The following is an 18,672-nucleotide window of genomic DNA, read 5'->3' on the forward strand; positions in this document are numbered from 1 at the left end:
CGGGGCCGCCGCCCGCCCGAGGAGCCGCTGGGCCGGCCCTGGGAGGCGCAGGGAGCCGCGGGGGCTCCATGCGGGGCGGTGGCACCTCCAGCCCGGGCCTGCCCAGGCCGCTGGCTCCTCCCCTGGGGAAGGAGGGTGCGCCGGGGCCGCCCCCGCGGTGTGACGGGGAGCGCAGCCCGAGCGGCCGCGGGCGCCGGGCCTGAGCCGGCGGGCGTCGGCACCACCTCCGGGGCCCGGCCCGGCCCGCCGGCGGCCACAATGTTCTCCCTCAAGCAGCCCAAACCCACCTTCAAGTCGTACCTTCTGCCTCAGGTAACCGCGTTTTACTGCCATTACCGACCTGTCCTCCCTGCCCTGCCCCGCTCTGCCCTGCCTGCCCCGGGCCGTCCCTGTCCCTGGCCGAGGTGCCGCCCCGGGGCCGTGCCCGTGGCCCGGGGTTGTGCCCGCTGGCCCGGGGGGTGCGAGTGGCACCTGTGGAGGGGCTGCCGGGTCCCCGAGCCCTCCGTGGCCCCGGGAAACAAAAGCTGCGCAGCCGGGTCGGGGTGCAGCCCCTTGGCCTCCGGGTCTCCGCGTCGCACACGGACAGAGCCCGCACGGTGCTGGGGAAGCAGGACTTCTATCAACATAAAGTCTTGTGTTCATTAGAATCGGCCCGTGCGAGGTTATTTTGGAAAGTTGTGAGTTATGCTTCAGGTGTTTGGGCTCGCTTTGCTTGCAGCGCTGGGCGGGATGAGGAGAAAGCAATGGGCGCTGCTCTGCTGTGCCCATGGTTAAACTCTCACTTGCGGCCATCGCTTCATGTTTGGAACGTGTCTGATGGCATAAATAAGAAAACCGAGTGTATCTATCAATTATATATGGTGCATATGATACTGAGTATGTCGAGAACCACCAGGACTTTTTGTGTTACCTGGATGTGCACTTGACAGAAAGTGGATTTATTTACTTTAGACAAGACAGGACCTCTATTAGCAACATGTTTCACATGTTGACTGATTTTTGGTTTTTCACAATTTCTTAGTAGAGGTGAGATGTAGATGTAACACAGTTCTGGATATTCCTAGTCTTGGAAAATAGTTACATTGTTATCACTGTAGGAACCATGGGTTATTTCACCAAAGGTTCCTGTATTTTTATAGAAGATTTTCAGTTTTAAGGTTTGAAACTGAAGCGCAAGTAGGCATATGCATGTTCTAGGCCTTAGTGTTTTTTGAAATCTTTCCTGTGTTGGAAGCTGTGCATGTTAGAAGTTAGTAGAGAGTTTTTTTGAACTTGAGTGTCTATATCTGTAAAACTTGTTGAAATGAGTGTCAAGCCAGGTTGGTTTTTGTTCATCCTGTGACTTGTGGTAGTTTGGGATACCAAATTTGTTAAACATGAATATTTAAAATATTTTATTATTCTTTTGGTACAAATCTAAATGCCCTCAAAATTGTTAAAAACTCTTACTATGATTGGATTCTAGCTCCTTAAGATGAACTTTTTAAGTTAAAATAACTTTTTCTTCTGTACAAGCAAGTCAGGCTTGTGTCTGACTGTAAAGTTCTGAGCCTTAAGTAAATTATCTTTTTTTTTTTTTTTTTTTCAGGCTGATGAAAATATATCATCAGAACCAAGGATTAAAAAACTGGAACCAGTACTTTTACCAGGTAGGCATGAATCAGGAATTTGACAAATACCTCTGTTGGTATTGATTTTGATATATTTTAATCTTAGCATTGTTCATTGAGGGAATATTGTTTTTGAGCAGGAACGGGTAATGGTATTTGTGTCTGTAGAAACTTATTCTAACACACCTGAAACACTAAATAAATACATAGGCAGTTTTGCCTGCGTGATGCTTTACTACATATAGGATAATGCCTTGGTTTTATTGTGAGTATTGGAAATTAAACCACCGTTAAGTATTTTTGCATTCTTGACACATTTCAGAAGACTACTGGCAATTACACTTTCATCAGATAGTCCGATATTTACCTGTGTGCAGAACCCAGTAGCAAAGCCTGTGTCAGGGTCTTCCTTTATTTTAAAGGAAAATAGTAATAGAATTTCCAGTATGTGGGTATGATTGACTTCTGTATTGGAAAACTTCTCATGTCATCTTTATTCATTTACTCTTATTGAATACGGTGCTGTTAGGTAAGTTTGAATTTGTGTCTTCAGACCTCTACAGAATAATATTTTGGGGTGTGGGTGAAATAAAGCAATGCTTTTATTACTGTTCATCATAACATAAAAATGTAGGGTATTAATGCCATCCATATTTTGAATAAGCAATCGCTGGTAGATGACAGTTTGAGCAATGAGGATTTCTGAAAGCCTTTTTTCAGATATGGAAGGAACAATCTACTGTTCCCAAGATTACTTTCATTGCAAACTGTACATCGCAGTAATAAATTTGGCTTGCAGTTTCTGAGGATAATTTTGAGCTTAAAACAATGTCATACTACAGGTTTTTCTTAGCATTCAGAATGTATATTTAAAAATAAGAATATACACACACAATAAAGTAGGTATAAACAACTCTTAAAAATTATTTCCGTCATTGCTTTACATGGGCCTATTGCTAATTAAGCAGTATTAATTGATATGTGATATGGTCCAGTAAGGTACCTAAGAGACTGAAACACTGTGGAAGAGCTTCAACTGAGAGAGTAAATAACAACTGCCTGACATTCTTCATGAAACAAAACAATGCAGAAGTTGCTTGAGGCATAAATTTTTTAAAATACATTGCTGAGATTGCTTGATATTTGAAAGAGTTATATTTTTATGCTTGCAAAACTTCTGCTTACCACTTGGCATCTCACTGATTATGTTGCAGTTGACATTCATCCAAGGCCTTTGACTCACAAGGAAGTGACTGCGTGTTCTTCTCTGAGACATTCCACAGCAACTGCAAGGCACTAGAGAGTGCTTTGCTCAAAATGTAGCACATCTTGCCTTTGCTGTGGGACCTGGCCATGAGCAGTTACAAAAAGTAACTTCTGTGCTGCCACTTTTTGCAGTGTGGTTCATGCTCTATTTGTCAAACTCCCAAGTACTCTTAAAATGGTGCTGACTGGGTTTGCTTTTCTCAGCTGGCTTGTATTTATTCCCTCTTTGCATTATTCTCCTTGTCTGCAGTCTCTTTGAAGTCAGCATTTGATGGTTTTTGGGACATTTGTAGTTAAGTTCCCCCAAGTTACGTAGAAACCACAGTATGAGGTACCACAGACTTAAAGTTTCTACCTCCATATCATTCTATAGTATTATTTTGAATGATTTCACAATAAAATTCATTGCTCTGAATAGCCACAGAATAGCTCTGACAAAATCTGTTTATGACTCTGTATAAGAGTTGGAGGGTGTTAGAAGTGGTTTATATAAAATCACTTAAATGCAATTCTTCCTGTTTGAAGTTAAGCACCAGCCTAAAGACATTTTTTGTTTCTGTCATCAACCGTGCTGTAGAAAAGTGCATAAACAAGTACACATTGTACTGTTGGATAGACTGGCTTTTGGATTTGTCATAACCCAAGTTCCTGGCCAAATTCCAACTCATTTAATTATATTAAGGCTGACTTGCACTTCCTTGTAAATACAGTTTCAGTGTGGCATTCCTAATACCCTGTCCTTAACAACTGTGTGAAATTGCTTTTGCTCTCAGGAGCAGAGATAAACCTGAGTGGCTGAATGTTTGTTACACTTTTTTAAGTAGTGGAGTTTGTAAGGAGTTCTTTTGGAATTAAGTTACATTAGCACAAACAGGTACTGGCTTTAGTAATCTTCAAAACCTGCAAATGGTTGTATTAAGCTTTGGATTCCTAAAACATAGTGACTCTGAGGGAGTGGCTTGCTTACTAATTCCAAAGGAGCTAAATACCTTGCTGTCTAACTTGTATTTTTGCACAGTGGAGGTTAGGACAAAGAGTCACAGGCTAGGAAATACTACATTTGCTTAGAAAATGAAGTGGTTTTTACTTAAAAAAAGACAATTAATTGGATTCAACTTTCAACCTGTAAAGTTTGTTTTTAAAGTTTCTTCTGGAGCCCAGACCCTGCATCTCATCAGAATTTGGAGGAAAAGCCTGTGTTCTTATGGAACTGTATGCCCTGAAGAGGGTGTTTATTGGGAAAAGGAGCAAATATCATTTAAAACAAGTGAAAACCTTGGTTATAAGGGACAACACCGATGCTGCAGTAGGGAAAAGCAAGTAATTTTGTAGAATTTGGTATAATTTCATTGCAAAACATATGTTTGAGGTGGAGTTATAAAAATGCTTTCTTTTTATTTCTGCAGCTCTGTTTTCCTAGTGTTAGCTCTGTGAGTGAGAGTTTCTGCAGAATTAGTTAAGAGTTGGCCTCTGTAACAGTTTCACTTTTCCCCCCCTTTGTTTGTGTGCATTGCTGGTTTTATAAGCATGTCAAAGAGGAAAATTACAGAAATAGCAGGTAGTCTACCAGTCAGTCTGTTAAAGTGCCTTGCCTGGCTGGTAGGAAATTAGTCTGTGTACCTTAGGGGAGTGTGGAGTACACGTTGTTAAACCTGAAGGTGTGTTTTGTCCTGGGGATCACCTGTAGCCTATTTTCCATAACTGTGTCTGTAGGTTTCCAAGCCATTAACTTGATAGTTGAAAAAACCTGTCCAGCACAAGTGGACCGTGAATGCAGCGTGTCTGCACGGTGTGAATGGCAAAGTGCAGTACAGGGATGGACAGTGGGCCAGTCCAGTGTCTGTAATGGAACCAGTGCCACACTGTGTTTAGGCAAGACCAGGCAGCAAGATCCTCCCAGATTGCTCACCCAGGGCATTCTGCAGCAGATTATGTAACCAGTGGAGCATCTGATTGAGTGTGAAGAAAGGATTGTAACTCGCGAATCTTTGTGTCCACTTGAATTAGCTAAATTGTTGCTCAGTATGCTAATTTGCTAGAACATTAAGATAGTAATTGTTGCCTGTAAGTTTTTTACAAAAAGGCTGGAAATGGTTATTAAATTATAGACTAAACCGAATTAGAATGTAGTTGTTATCTTTAAGCCTTGTTGATGCTAAGGCAAGTTCAAGGGGCAGTGGCGGTCAGAGCCGCGGTGGTGACAGCGGGCACAAGTACGGCTGGGCAGGGACAGATGTCGGAGGCACCGCGGGAGAGGGGAGCAGGGCACGCCGCGCTCAGCTGCTCCCTGCAGAGTGCGGCATGGGCACTTTCCTCTGGCAGGAACCTCCTGGGGACACCGCAGTGAGGAGTCACAGGATATCATACAAACTGTGCTGCCGTGTTCAGCTCCTCTTGCTGGATTTGTCTTGCTTGAGTTTATGCAATTGCTTTCTAAAGCCTTGTAAACATTTATCACCCACAGCTTCACATGGTAACAAGTTCTGTAGTTTAATTATATGTTGTTAGAACTCTTTTTAATTGCTGCTTTTTTCCCCCCTGAAATTTCCACCATCCAGTTCCTTTGGATAAATCCTTGTTCTTGTAGGATACAGCAAACATCAAGCCATATTCCTCCATTTCATACAAGTTGTGATTTTCAGATGTGTTACATGTCCACTTTGTTCTGCCTCCCTTTGGCTTAATTGTCTTAGTAGGTCCTAAAAATGAAATTTCCTGTATCTGTAATAATGTTTTTGATTAATTCTGAACGAGTTCCTGTTTTTTGCTGAGGTGGAATTGTGTGTCCTGTTCAAGACTTTTGCCGTTGGATATATTCAGCTTTTATTTAATAATGCCGATTGACTTTACCACCTGCTTTTTTGATTTCTGTTGGCTTTTTTATATATATGTGCCTTTAGAAAGGCAAGTGACTATAGAAATTTAATTTTGGGAGGTTTTTAAGACTGTATCATGGAAAGATTTAATATTTTAGAAGAGTCTGTTTCTCTCACAAGTTAGCTCCCAGCTTTTTGGTTTTTTCTGCTTTCTGTAATTCCTTATTACACTGAGTCATGTGTTCCAGAGCAGCTGCAAGACATCATGTGATAGGAGAGGGAAATCCAGGGTTCATTGAGGCCCCTTGTGCAGTAGCGCCCCAGGTACGTTCCTTTCTCACTGCTCCGGAGCTGCGCCTTTGCTGGGCGTCCCCCTCGGTCTGTGTGTCCCGGGGCGGAGAGCGGAGGCCCGGGGCAGGGCGGGGCTGTGCGGGCCGGGGCCCAGGTGAAGGAGGTTAATGAGTAACCCCGAGATCGGGCGGCTCTGGCTGTTAGAAATCATTTTGCCTTAATGCCTCCGAGGGAAAAGTGGGGCTGTTTAGTTGGTACAAGTGCTGCGCCGTCTCTGTCTTTTCCCGTGGCTGTTTCTGGGATGAGGTATTGATATTCAGGAAGGCATTACCTGATGTGCTAAGGATGTGCATGTGCTGCTGCTGAGCAGCCACAGCCTGTCAGTGCTGATAGCACCGGAGCAGAACCTGCCCGAAGGCAGCTCCTCGCTGCTCCAGAGCGCTCCGAGCTCTTGGTTCTCCTTCCCAGTGCTGCGCAGGGCTCACCAAGGCTCGCTCTCTCCGTGTGAGACTCATCATATTGCAGGGTTAGGTTTTTTATTGGAAACTGAAATATTACTGTGAAAATTCATTTGTCTGTTTTTAAAATTAATAGGTGATATAAAAAAGGAAGCAAAAAAGCTTTGTAGCTGCAACTTGTTTTCATGAATCGGTGTCATACAAGAGCATGAAATTATTTTTAGCATTTAAGAATGGCCAGATTAGAAATTTCAAAATTTGGAAAATAATGCAGCTTTACTTTTTTAAAGTAGATGTTTCAGGGGTTTTTTTTTTGTTTTTGTTTGTTTTTTTTGTTTGTAGTTTTTTTTTTTTTTTTTTTGCTACCTATACAAAAATTGCCAGAAGTTTTATATAAGTTAGTAGAGTTTTGAATTCTGGATTTGAAACCTGAAACAACGGGTTTCTGAAAACTAGCTTTTCATACTGCAAGAAGTTTAAAAATGAACCAAACATTTGACTTAGATTTAGAATGAGATGTCACTTACAGTAAATATATAGTAAGTAGTCTTTTCTGTTACAGCTTTTTTGTTTGTTTAGCTCAAAATAAATTTTCAGGTGTGGTTTGGATTCAGTTAACTGCTTGTTCTGTGTTTGGGTTTGATTTTTTTAAGGACATAAGTACAACCAAGGCAGTCTGCATGCAGAATCTAAGTACCAGATACAATCTTAGAAGTAGATTTTACTGGATGGAGTAATTTTATCCTGCCTTATGTTATAAAAGGCATTTCTTAAAACTTCTGACTAGTAATATATTTTAGTATTTGTAAACATCTGCAAAAATAATTTCCTTTATGCAACAGATTAGCTGTAGGCCATTATGGAACTAATTCCTTGAAGCTAGAAAGATGACCCTGTTTTAAGTATTTTAATGTTTTTACATGTACCTTTTGCAAAGAAATTGCAAAGTAGTTGGTTTCTGCCCCCTCTGCCCCACATTTGTTTAATGCTACAAGGCATTTAAATTCAGTAGATTCTGAGTTGTCATATGCCCAAGCTACTGGATGTTTTGTCTCTTGGCAATTATATTTTCTTCCAATGAAGCAAGCCTTCAGTGAACTGATTCCAAACTAATTTCTAAACAAATGCTTCTATATTAATTTATTTGTTAAGCCAAACCTGTATAATTTAACAGACCCAGTAGTACATTAGAAGTTCAGCATCTGTAACTTGTATTGATAACATAGTTATAAAATAAGAAGCTGAAAACCTCAGTCTTCTCAAATTGTTACTGATTATATTGTTTAGGCAAAGGCAGGGTTTGGGAGTCTGTAGTTTATGTAGCCAGACTTAAAAATATGCAAACACCAAGCACACTCCCTCCTCACTGGCTTGTCTATTGTTCACATTACAGAACTCTGACTAAAACTCTTACTGGAGGGGCTCTGGTGATAAGAGTTTGTTTTCATTTGGCCTAGCTATGTATACAGATGCCAACAGGAGCTGTTTATCATTCCATTTTTCTCACACACAGGTGTGTTCTTATTAACTACTTCATGCTGACACTTTTTTGTGGAACCAAATTACAAGCCAGATCAGAGCTAATTCAGGTGAAATTTGAACTGACAAAAAAGGAAGAAAAAAAATAAATTTTTAACTGGATCAGTTATCTGATGAGACTAACAAAGTCTGTCATAAATGGCAGTGCCAGCACAGGGCTCGAGGTGGAAGTGAATGTTGAATATGGAACTGTTTCTATTTTAGTGGTAATACAAGTTCCTGGATTAAAGCAACTCTGTAAGCAGATTTTTGGTTTGCTGCAATACTTTGTTTTCGATCTGTTTGGTAATGAGCTCTTTGCTCCTGATGGATGTTTCCTTCTTGCCATCTGAACTCCTGTTGTTTGTTGTCTATTCTACATTTTTGTATCCTTCACCGCAGTTCTGAGGTGTGGGGAAAGCTTGTGGAGCATCCCATCCTAGTTCAGAAAAGCAATTATCTTCTTAGGTCCCAGCTGTGGGTTTGTTTGGTTTTGGTTGGTTTGAGTTTTTTTTGTTGTTTTGTTTTGTTTTCTCCAATTTTCATAAAGATTAGTCATTATTGGGCAAACACTGTTTTTAGTCTTGTTATTGTGTATGGAAAACACAGAGATGATCTTTGACAACTTACCAGGAAGCCTGTATATTTTTGCTACTTTTTCCCTTACTGAGCATTTAAAAATTTATCTAAGCTCTTTTCTCTTAGCACACTAGAGAAAATAATTAGTATATGATATTTTAATAACAATTTTTAATGAGACTGGCAAAACAAGCTCTTTTGGTGCTGTGCATTTATAACACACCACTCTCCAAGCAGTGGTCAGAGTTGTTCTTTGGTAGATATCTCAGGTTCTCCTGTTAAAAATTAATGCAAATTGGTTTTCATTCGCCAATTGTTTTGGAACAACCTTGTAAGGGCTCATGAAAATCAGAAAATAGAGGAAAGACAATTATTTCATGAGCTTACAAATACTTTTTTTTTAATTTAAGTTTGCATGTGCCTGAGCACACTGAACAGAAGATTCATTTAGAAGTGGATTAGAGTAATTTACATCTAAATGCTTGATGCATACTAATAAACTCATACAATTTTGGTATTCTCTCCACAAGAGAGCAGATAAAGGGACAAAAATGTAGATTTCAGTTACTAATTAATGAAGTTTTTATTGGAAATTCTTACTTGGGAAATTCCAGAAGTTAATTGTTTGCCAAATATTTTACAAGTGAACTCATTATTATGCATTCTTAACAGTTAAATAGCTACTTGAATTAACTTGAGCTTTTCTATTGTAAACTTCTAAGACTATGTTTCACATTAACAAGCTGGTTTTCTGTTGTCTTACTTGGGTATAATCACTACCAGCATTGTAAATGGGAAACAGGAGTTCAGTTTCCGGGTGCTAGTTTTTTATGGATTTAGGTAGAAATTACATGACTGGATAAAGTACTTAATAACCTCTGTTATGCTTATGTCTGTTAGACATTGAACATATCCATGGAGCTTCAATGCTCATTAAAGAAAGTTTGTGCTGGTAAATCTGTTCTTGTGCTTCTGGTACAGCATTGGGAAAGTTCCCTTAGCAGCATGTAGGGTATCTGCAATCTTACTGAGCTTGAAGGATTTGCATTATTGATTTATGGAGTATGATTTCAGCTGTTTATTGCCTCTAGCAAGTATCAGATTTTTAATGTGATAAAAATACTGCCTGTTAGCATTTGAAGATGTGTATGTCTGCATGTGTGCCATGCTCTATCTCTCTGTATATGTATTGATCTGTGTATGTGTCTGTATGTATAAAATACTGCCCAGTTCCTTTAATTGTGCAGCACTGTTCTGTTCAGTCAGTAATGTCAGAGTTGTTAAAAACTGCTCAGTCTGTATCACCTCCTGTATTAATAAGGCTGTGGTCCTTGATGCTACTCAAATCAGCCTTCTTCCCTGAAAAGTTACAAATTATCATTATTAGATAAACAAAAGAATTAAACTTGATCCCGTGAGACAGGGTACCAAAAGTTACAAAAATATTGTAGTGAAAACAGTGTAGAACATCCTTTATTTTAGGAGATTAGTGATTAGGGATTATGTTTCAAATTTTGAGGAAGCAAATTGCCACAACCCTGGTGCAGAGTGGTGTGGCTGCAGGCTGGGGGAGAGCACAGCTGTGCTATCCAGTGCTTCCTCCTGCTGATCCCTGGGCTCAGCAGGGTTCTTCTGTCTCTCTCCCAGCTCCCACGTGTTCCCAGGCTCTGCTGGCTGCTTTTTATTTTGATTGTAGTGGGTTATGCATTATGCTGGATTAGATACATGCCATGAATTCTCTTAACATCCAAATTTTGAACCAGCCAGATTGCATGTGCTTTTGGGAGATTTTGCAGAATTTTTCAGAAGTTTAACAGTTTTTGAGGCTGTGTGTTAGGTGGAGAGTGCATTATCTAGATAGATCATTCAGTATCTCCTGTTATTTTTGTGATTTGCTTATTCAATGTAGAAATATTTTTATTAAATGTGATTAGGCTTTCTATGTAAGGGTGGCAACCTGTAATTTCTCTTCTGGTTTCCTGTCAAAGTTTAAACAAACTGCTCTCGTCTCCTGAGATCATTCTTTGACTCTCGGAGTCAGATGGAAGTGTTGACTGCTGTTCCATGTCTGGAACAGTTTGTGACTGTTTACTGGAAAAAAGCAGCAGCTACATTGTAGAAATGTGCAGTGTAATATCTCTGAATAGCTCTGTTGTTGTCTTGTGTAGGAGAAATCACCTACTCAGCTACAAACACAAGAAGGGTTCATTGTGCAAGTCCTGCGCTTACTACTCATGTTGTTTATCTGCTTTCCTGAATTTTCATTTTGAAAGGTTTACTCCTTTATATATTGCTCATTATAGGGGTCCAAGTGAGGCATGAAAGATGGATCACATAAAATTCCAAACCTGCATCTTGAAAAAAAAAATTTCTAGAAGTGTTTGGAAACGGCATCTATTAAATTTGCCAAGTTTCTCGTTCTTTGGCTGAAGTTGGTGTGAACACATTCTGTCCTGCCTTAATCCTTAGGTTCAAAATGTCAAAATGGACAGTTCTGGGTTTGGGCTGCAAACCTGAGAGCAGAAGATAAGCTAGGCCAGAAGATCCAGAATGTATTTGTGTTGGATGAAATGAAACTAAATGCAGTTGCACTAAAATAGGATTAGAATTAACATGTGTTAGTGTAGCCACACAATTATGAGGAATGAAAGAGGGAAGTAAAAAGGACTGACTGTCTCTGGAAATAGAATGATGTAGCAGGCATGTTTTAAACTGTTGTAGATTCAAATTGAAGACCTGTGAATGTATTTAATATCTTTCCTGTTTGGTTACAACAAAATAATGAAGTACTGAAATAGTTTGATAATAGTAATTTGCTTTTAGAAGTGTCTCCTGTGTGATAGTAAAAAATATACTTGGTAACAGATAAGTGAATGTTACAAAATGTTACATTTTGTATTTAGCTCTCCATATTTTTTATTAGAATTATTTATTAGAATAATTTTTATTAATATTGCAGTAATACACTGTCAATATGTAGAGAGAGAGAGAGGAATAAAAACTACTTAGAACTCAGTTTATGAGGAGGTTGATTTTCTTCACACAGAGGAGGTGGCTTAGAACTTCATGTTGAATAGTTGAAGACTTAATACCAACACTGAGGAGAAAATGCTTCAATAAATGGTTTGGGCTTTTGGAGTTATTTAAGTAAATAGATTATTTGAAGAAATGCTGGGCATTAGAAAGTTTCAGGCCAGTCCATGCTAAGTATTGAAACATTTTCATTACAATGTTTAACAGAAGCAGGGCTTGTCATTCTCATGTACCCCATTATAACACATTGTTTTCAGCTGCTGTGGACTTGGATGAACTTTTAACTATTTGTACTGAAGCTGTCAGAATCAGATTTTTTATTTTTGTATTCAAAAGCTTATTTAAGCACATTTTAGCACTGTTTGAGGAAAGACTTTAAAGCTCCAGGAGATCTGTTTATAGACATTTTCACAGTCCCTGCCACTTCTGGCATAGAATATTCATGTTTATGATAACACAGGTCAATGGAACTTGTCTCCTCACATATTCAAACAGTCCCAGAACACAGATCACAATTCTGGCAGCTCAAGGCTAGAGACTTGGACCAAGATATTTTTATAGCTGAACAGCTGAGTCAAAGGCAGAGATGCTGCTGCTGCTCTAGTGACTTCCAGGCAGACCCCTGATTATATCAAGGGCAAGAGATCCAGTAGGACCAGTAGGACAGCTGGGTGAAATAGCTAAGGGGCTGGAGGGCCTGGAGACAGCAAAAGCTGCATTTCTCTCAAGTGTCTGGGACACTAAAGACAGTCCTTTCAAGATATGGTTACTTGGCTGCAGTACTCATCACCTGAAAAAAGATCTGCTCTAGAGAGGAGATAAATGGGGAATTTATTCCAGCTGTGGTTCTACTCCTTGGACATGCAGTAGCTGATTGCTGCCAGCACAGCTGCCCGAAGAGCTGCTGTCTTCTTGCAGAGCACGACTGTCAGATGGCATTTCAGGCAACTGGGATTGAACATGCCAAACCTATTATGAGCAAATCAGGCTTCAGCACTCTTTAGTCGTTAGTTTCTCCTAAGCAGAATCTCAGAGCCAATATGAAATTACACTTTTCTTTGGAACACACTTGTACTCCTACACCATTTATGTTAGACAGCAGCAGCAGGAGGTGGTTGATCTGATGACAAAAGTGGAAGCTCTGTACAGAAATAAAAGGAATTACTAAGATTACTGAAGGAAGAGTTACTGTTTAGCTTTCAGAAATTTTGGCTGTGGAACTGAAAAGTATGATTTTGTGTAGTGATTCACTTTTTCTTTTTAAATGGTCCTCAATCTAATTTGGCTATATGCTTTTTTTTTATTTTATAGCTGATGCCAGACCAATTAGCATAATTTTTTTTTCTTCATTTGGATCTTCTGTTTTATGAAGAAAATTCAGAAAATGTCTCCTTCATTAGACAGTCACAGTAAAAAGTTGGAAATGTGTTTGTGTTCCGTTTTTTGAAGTCACCTGAAAATGTCTTTATAAATACAAAATATGATGTGGCCTGAATTCTGAATTCTGAATTCAGGAAGTTCATAAAATTCTCTGAGGTACTTAACAATAGCCAGCTAATTTCAGTTTTTAAAATAAATACTAGATGAAGTATGGGAATGTTTGCTTGTTTAAAGGACAGTGTTGTTCAAACCAATGAATTTTTAATAGTGGAGAATTGCAGATCTTGATTTCTGGATCTAAGGGAAGTAGTGTGTGGTTTCTTTGGGTTTGACTGTGAGTTGGGTTTCTTGTGGGGTTTCTTTTGGTTTTTGTTCTTTGAGCTTTGTTTTGGTAGTTTTTCTTGGGTTTGGGTTTTGTTTTAACTACTGCACAATATTATTCATTTTGGAATGGTAGTTTTCTGTTTTCCCTGGAGTGGTGTTAGTTAATCTCCATGTTTACCCATAAGAGGTGGATAACTTGAAACTGGTAAAGAGTTAGGGGTTGCTCAGTACTACAGATTTAGAATTGTTGTACCTGCAGGATTTATATAGGCTTCTCCTTTCCCCTCCCTTTCTTCTGTTCCAGGTGAAATTGTGGTGAATGAAGTAAATTTTGTAAGAAAGTGCATTGCAACAGACACGAGCCAGTATGATCTGTGGGGCAAGCTGGTTTGCACTAACTTCAAGATTTCCTTTATTACAGATGACCCAATGCCACTGCAGGTTGGTTATTGCTCACTTGGCTACATCATGAATGTGATAAGTGAAATTATTCACACAGTCAGTCTGTCTCATATCTAATATAAATTGATGCCTTCCAAGCAGGATGAGGCTGCACTGTTCTGAATGTGTTGCTGTTCCATCCATTCATATCAGAACAAGAGCAAGAAATTTGTACAGAAATATATCCAGCTCCATATGGAGGCTTCTCCAGGAAGTGGTTTTACAAAAGGCAGAGCAGGAATTATACACAGATGTGTTCCTCCTCGAAGGAGCTGTTTGCAAATGTCTTTTAGACCAGACAAGTGTCAGATCAGCAAAGCTCTCTCTCCATGTGGTATTTAATTGGTGTTACTGATGGAGGGCAGAGTAACCATGAAATGAGAATTCATTGTAGATGAAGCAACAAGAACAGTGGAGAAGAACTCTTCTGCTTTGTCAAAGCAGAGCTCATGACATTCAAAGCCATGATCAGTGTTTGAACAGCACAGCATACAACACTGGAAATCCAATAGTGAGCTGTGTGTTCTTTTCAGTAGAGTTTGCACTTCCGTTTGGGGCTTTTAAAGGAATGTTCCATTAACTGAAGTTATTTATAGCTCTGAAAGTAGATAGGTGCTTATTCAATAATGGTTAGGAAGTTTGACCAGAGCTACTTCAAAAGGTTAATTTTTGATGCAAAGTAGTTGTCAAAATTTGTCCCTTAAAGTAGAATTAATATTTTTTTTCTTCCCATGCTTACAAAAGTAATAATAATTGGAGATTTCTTATGTTCCATATATATATATTACCCTTCAAATTGTATTGAATTTCTAAGAGTAGTTTTTGATACTAATTCAGTACATTCACTGGAAATAGGGAGGTTATTTTGCATATTCCACTGGAGTTTCTAAACTGCTCAGTGTGCAGTTCAGCAGCTTCTAACCTCTAATTACCTGGGAATAGGCAAGGGTAGTACCTGTCAGAAAAGCCTAGGCATGCCTGATTTTTATCATAGTTTCTTCAAAGTTGTGCTGTATATCTGGTTGCAAACTGCAGAACTGCAATTAATGGCTGTGAGTTAATGTGTTTCAGAAATTCCATTATAAAAACCTCCTCCTTGGTGAACACGATGTCCCACTCACATGCATCGAGCAGATTGTCACAGGTATGTCAAAAACAGCTAAGTATAATGACATTATTCTTATTCAGTACCAAACTGTTTCCTGCCTGTTAAGTTCTGCAGAATTGTTGACACTTGAGGTTTTATGTCATTAATCTTCCCTGATTTCAAGTATTTGGTTTATTTAAAATTAGGATAAAAGCTTCAAATGCTGAATAAATCTTGAGGTGCCGTGCCATGCAGGAGACTTAGTTGGGTCTTTATATAATAGTCTTTATATTTGTAACTACCATACTGAATCAACAGGTGTTGTAGGAGAGACACATTCTAGCAGTACAGAATTTTGTTAGCAACATTTTTACATTGAATCATCTGAATCTCTGCCATTGAAATACACTAAATTGCAAAAATCGCTTATACAGTTGGACATAGATGGGATTTCTGACAAGAGAAATATTGTAGTTTTCAATCCCCTCTAATTCTTAGCAAGCTAATAGCTGGTGATCTCCAAAAATCTGCAAATGGCAATCGACATCTTAATCTGAAGAAACAAAATACTTCTTGTGGAGATCCAGGTTATGATTTGTTGGATCCCTTAGACTAACTTATTTGTTAAGTGTGTTTTTCATCTTGTAATGTAAAATTTCATAAAAGTGGTAAGTTTTTGAATTTTGTTTTTGGCATGGGCTGTTAAACACTTGGTTTTGTAACTGTAGGTAATCGAAATTATTGGTTATAAGTTTTCAATGCCCAAAGTTGGTTGCAATCACTGTAAAAAGATGAATGTGTTTCTGAGGAAGAACATGATGAAGAAATACTAATTTTTTTTACAACAAAGAGGTGCTATTGACCTGTTATATCGTCTTGCACTGGCCCACATTTGTTACCCCTTTTCTTAAACATGAGATTTACCCTAATTTTACTGAAACATAAGCTTTTACTAACAGAAATCAACAGATTTTCTACCTTAATCCAAATGTGCCAATAAATAAAAACCTTCTGGCAGCAGCATTACTGTATCTGTTTGAGCCAATCTTGTGTTTCCTTACAGAACACAGTTGAATAACTTTCTCTTCTTTGCAGTGAATGACACCAAGAGAAAGCAGAAGGTCCTTGGTCCCAACCAAAAACTGAAATTTAATCCAACGGAATTAATAATTTATTGCAAAGACTTCCGTATTGTCAGATTTCGTTTTGATGAAGCAGGTCCTGAAAGTGCAAAAAAGGTACTATTATCTGGTTATAAATTTCTGCCTTGTAGTCATTATAAGTAGCAACAGCTATGCTGATAAGAACATTTTATATTATTACGATTTGATAGAGAAGTGGGAAGAATTGCAGTTTATTCACATTCAGTTACAGGAGAATATCTAGACATTTGGAGTCAAATCTATTAGGGGAAAATATTGTGATGTATTAACTGTTTAGTATCATATAAGATAAACCAGTGATTCTTGTCATATCTTGTCATATCTTTTAAAAGTTATTAATTTATTAAATAAATCTTTTTAAGGACTAAGTCAGAATGTTGCATTGCAGCTGTACAACAGATGTTTGCATTTTTATGGAAAATGTTTCAAGCTTTGATATATTTTCTGAAAGTCATAAGCTTAATTTATCCAGAGATTGAGTGTACTCCCTTATGGATATCCTTAATGGTGTCACACAGCTCTTGGAATCACCTTTTGTCCAATTTCCATGAACATTTTGTTAGCAAAGACTGGTACGCCTCTCGGCAGGAGTAGTTCCTGGGCTCTGTGCACTCCTTGCCCGCGGTGCCGCAGCCCCGGGCGAGCGGGGCCGGGCAGGGCCGGCCGGGAGCGCCGTCCTGGCTGTGCCCTGAGCCCCGCGGCACCGAGCCCCGCGGCACCGAGCCCGACACAGCGGCCTTTCGTAAGGAATGACCCGCTTTGCTCTCACAGCTTAACAATCCCCCCTCTCAGCAGGATCAGGTCGGAGTTTAGCCCCGTAAGTCCCAAGGACCATCTGCCCAGGCGTGAGTCTGTGTGCAGTTACTGACCGAGAGCTGCTGAGCCGGCTCAGCCCCTTCACCCTCCCCGTCATGAGCCACCCAGCTCTGGCCTTGCCCGTTCTGGCTGCCCCCCTGCCTGCTGCCTGTGCTGGTTGGAGCCTTCCACGTTTGGCAGCCCTTTCACAGCTTCTCCAAAATCCCCCTGGAGCAGCCATCTCCTGCAATATCTTTACAGCAACTGTTTCTAATTGGCTGTCACAGCAAAGGAGAGTGATAAGCCCAGAGAAGAGAATAAACTCAGCATCTCATTAACATTCTTTGTGCTGCTTTTCTTATGCAAGAGCAAACAGTGAAACCATTTTATGAAGGCCTTCATGTTAGGTATTTATAATTACATGGTCTTAGGTGGTTTCTTCTGATAGGAAGAACAGCCAGGTCTAGAGAGCCAGAGCCTCTGTGGTTATAGAACTTGTGCTGGTGGTGACTGAAAGTGTAACAACTGCCATTTTCAAATACCAGAATGTGCTCAGTGGAGAGGAAGAAAACTTGTATAAATATCAGCTGTGTGGTTACTGTTGCATTTTTGATGCATCAGGTAAGTTACTGCAGCTTTGTGTGGGTGTAGCACAGAAGCACTTCTACTGAAGGGAGATCAGTTCAGCTAATCTAATGTTTCCATAATAACATTATTGTATTAGCATTAAAATATAAATGTATAGAACCATGAGATCCCTAGATCAGTTCTCCTGTGTGAGGATTTTGCTTAAATTATTTTGGGATGCTGGTGAACACATCTGAGTGGTCTTACGTGGCATATTGAATGGAGTTGTTTTGTTCTTTCTGGCATTTAAATGGCATGTTGGCACCACAGTATGGAAAGATTTTATCTGGTTTCTGTTTCTGCCCTTCAGGTAGTACATATTAGCAAGGTTAGCAAGGTTGTCTTGGTGTTTAAAAACAGAAGACGGGGATCAGGCCTCATTAAAGTTCTGAAGGGCCTCTTTAATCTAAATTTACATCCAACTGTTTGTACAAGAAAATTTGGTAGGTGTCTACTTGGAAATAACTGTATGTGCATAACTTTTGTAGGGAAGACCAAGACTTAAAGTGTACCTGAGTTCTGATGTGAGGGGAAGCCTGCTCTTGGGCTGAGGGTGCATTGCTGTCTGACTGGGACAGTGCCATAGGAGAGGACTGACCATGGAATTGGGGTTCTGGATGGAGGGGCCTGCATGGCAATTCATGTTTCAAAATCAGCTTTAAATATATGGAAGAGTTAGAAGGACAACAGATGCTAACTTTATGCAGTTAAGGAATTTGTTTCAAGCATAGTTCCTTGCATGTACTGGAAATACTCAGCAGCATCCAGTGACATAAATTGGTGTTGGCAAAGAGAGTGTAATCTGTTCCTAAGGAAGTGCCCCTGTTTGCTGAACAAGGGAGAATAACTAATTAAGCTGCCTTACTAGAATAGAGGTTATTCCAAGTCTCTCTTTGAGGAGTTCAGAAAGATCTTCTTTCCAAGGATCTCTTTGGATGCTGTGAAAAGAAGGATCCAAGTTTGAAAGTAGGCTTCTGATGTGAACAAACTGCCAGACTTGACTACATGTAGACGCATGGGTAACAATGGCAGAACTTTCAGAGGTCTTTTTCTTTGCCTTTATGCAGAAACATTGTAAGAACACATTCATTTCTTTTCAGGTAAACTATTATAGAGATGCTTAAAAAGCAGTTCTGTTAGAAAAACAACCTCAGTACTTGTTGCAGCCAATACATGCTAATAAAATACTGTCTCAGCATTAGTCAGCCAGGTAAATATTTTCTTCCTCATTTTTATTAGTGGATATTTGGGAAACAAGCATTAAGGAAAAATAGAAGGAATGGA

The 18,672-nt window shown here is 39.5% G+C and overlaps 1 protein-coding gene across 2 annotated transcripts in view; it reads left to right on the forward strand.

Moving 5' to 3' along the window:
* Positions 1–18,672, forward strand: part of MTMR10 (myotubularin related protein 10) — a 35,662-nt gene continuing 16,990 nt past the window's right edge. Inside the window, exons 1-5 of one of the 2 annotated variants that reach the window (XM_030282004.4) lie at positions 1–312; positions 1,589–1,649; positions 13,580–13,716; positions 14,788–14,860; positions 15,899–16,041. In XM_030282004.4, coding sequence (XP_030137864.2) covers positions 259–312; positions 1,589–1,649; positions 13,580–13,716; positions 14,788–14,860; positions 15,899–16,041 — 468 coding nt within the window. In that variant the 5' untranslated portion in view covers positions 1–258. Of the gene's footprint in view, positions 313–1,588; positions 1,650–5,892; positions 6,017–13,579; positions 13,717–14,787; positions 14,861–15,898; positions 16,042–18,672 lie in introns of those variants that run through there. The other variant, XM_030282006.4, reaches the window with a different exon arrangement.

Source organism: Taeniopygia guttata, chromosome 10 (genome assembly GCF_048771995.1).
Source record: "Taeniopygia guttata chromosome 10, bTaeGut7.mat, whole genome shotgun sequence".
Classification (NCBI taxonomy): Eukaryota; Metazoa; Chordata; class Aves; order Passeriformes; family Estrildidae; genus Taeniopygia; species Taeniopygia guttata.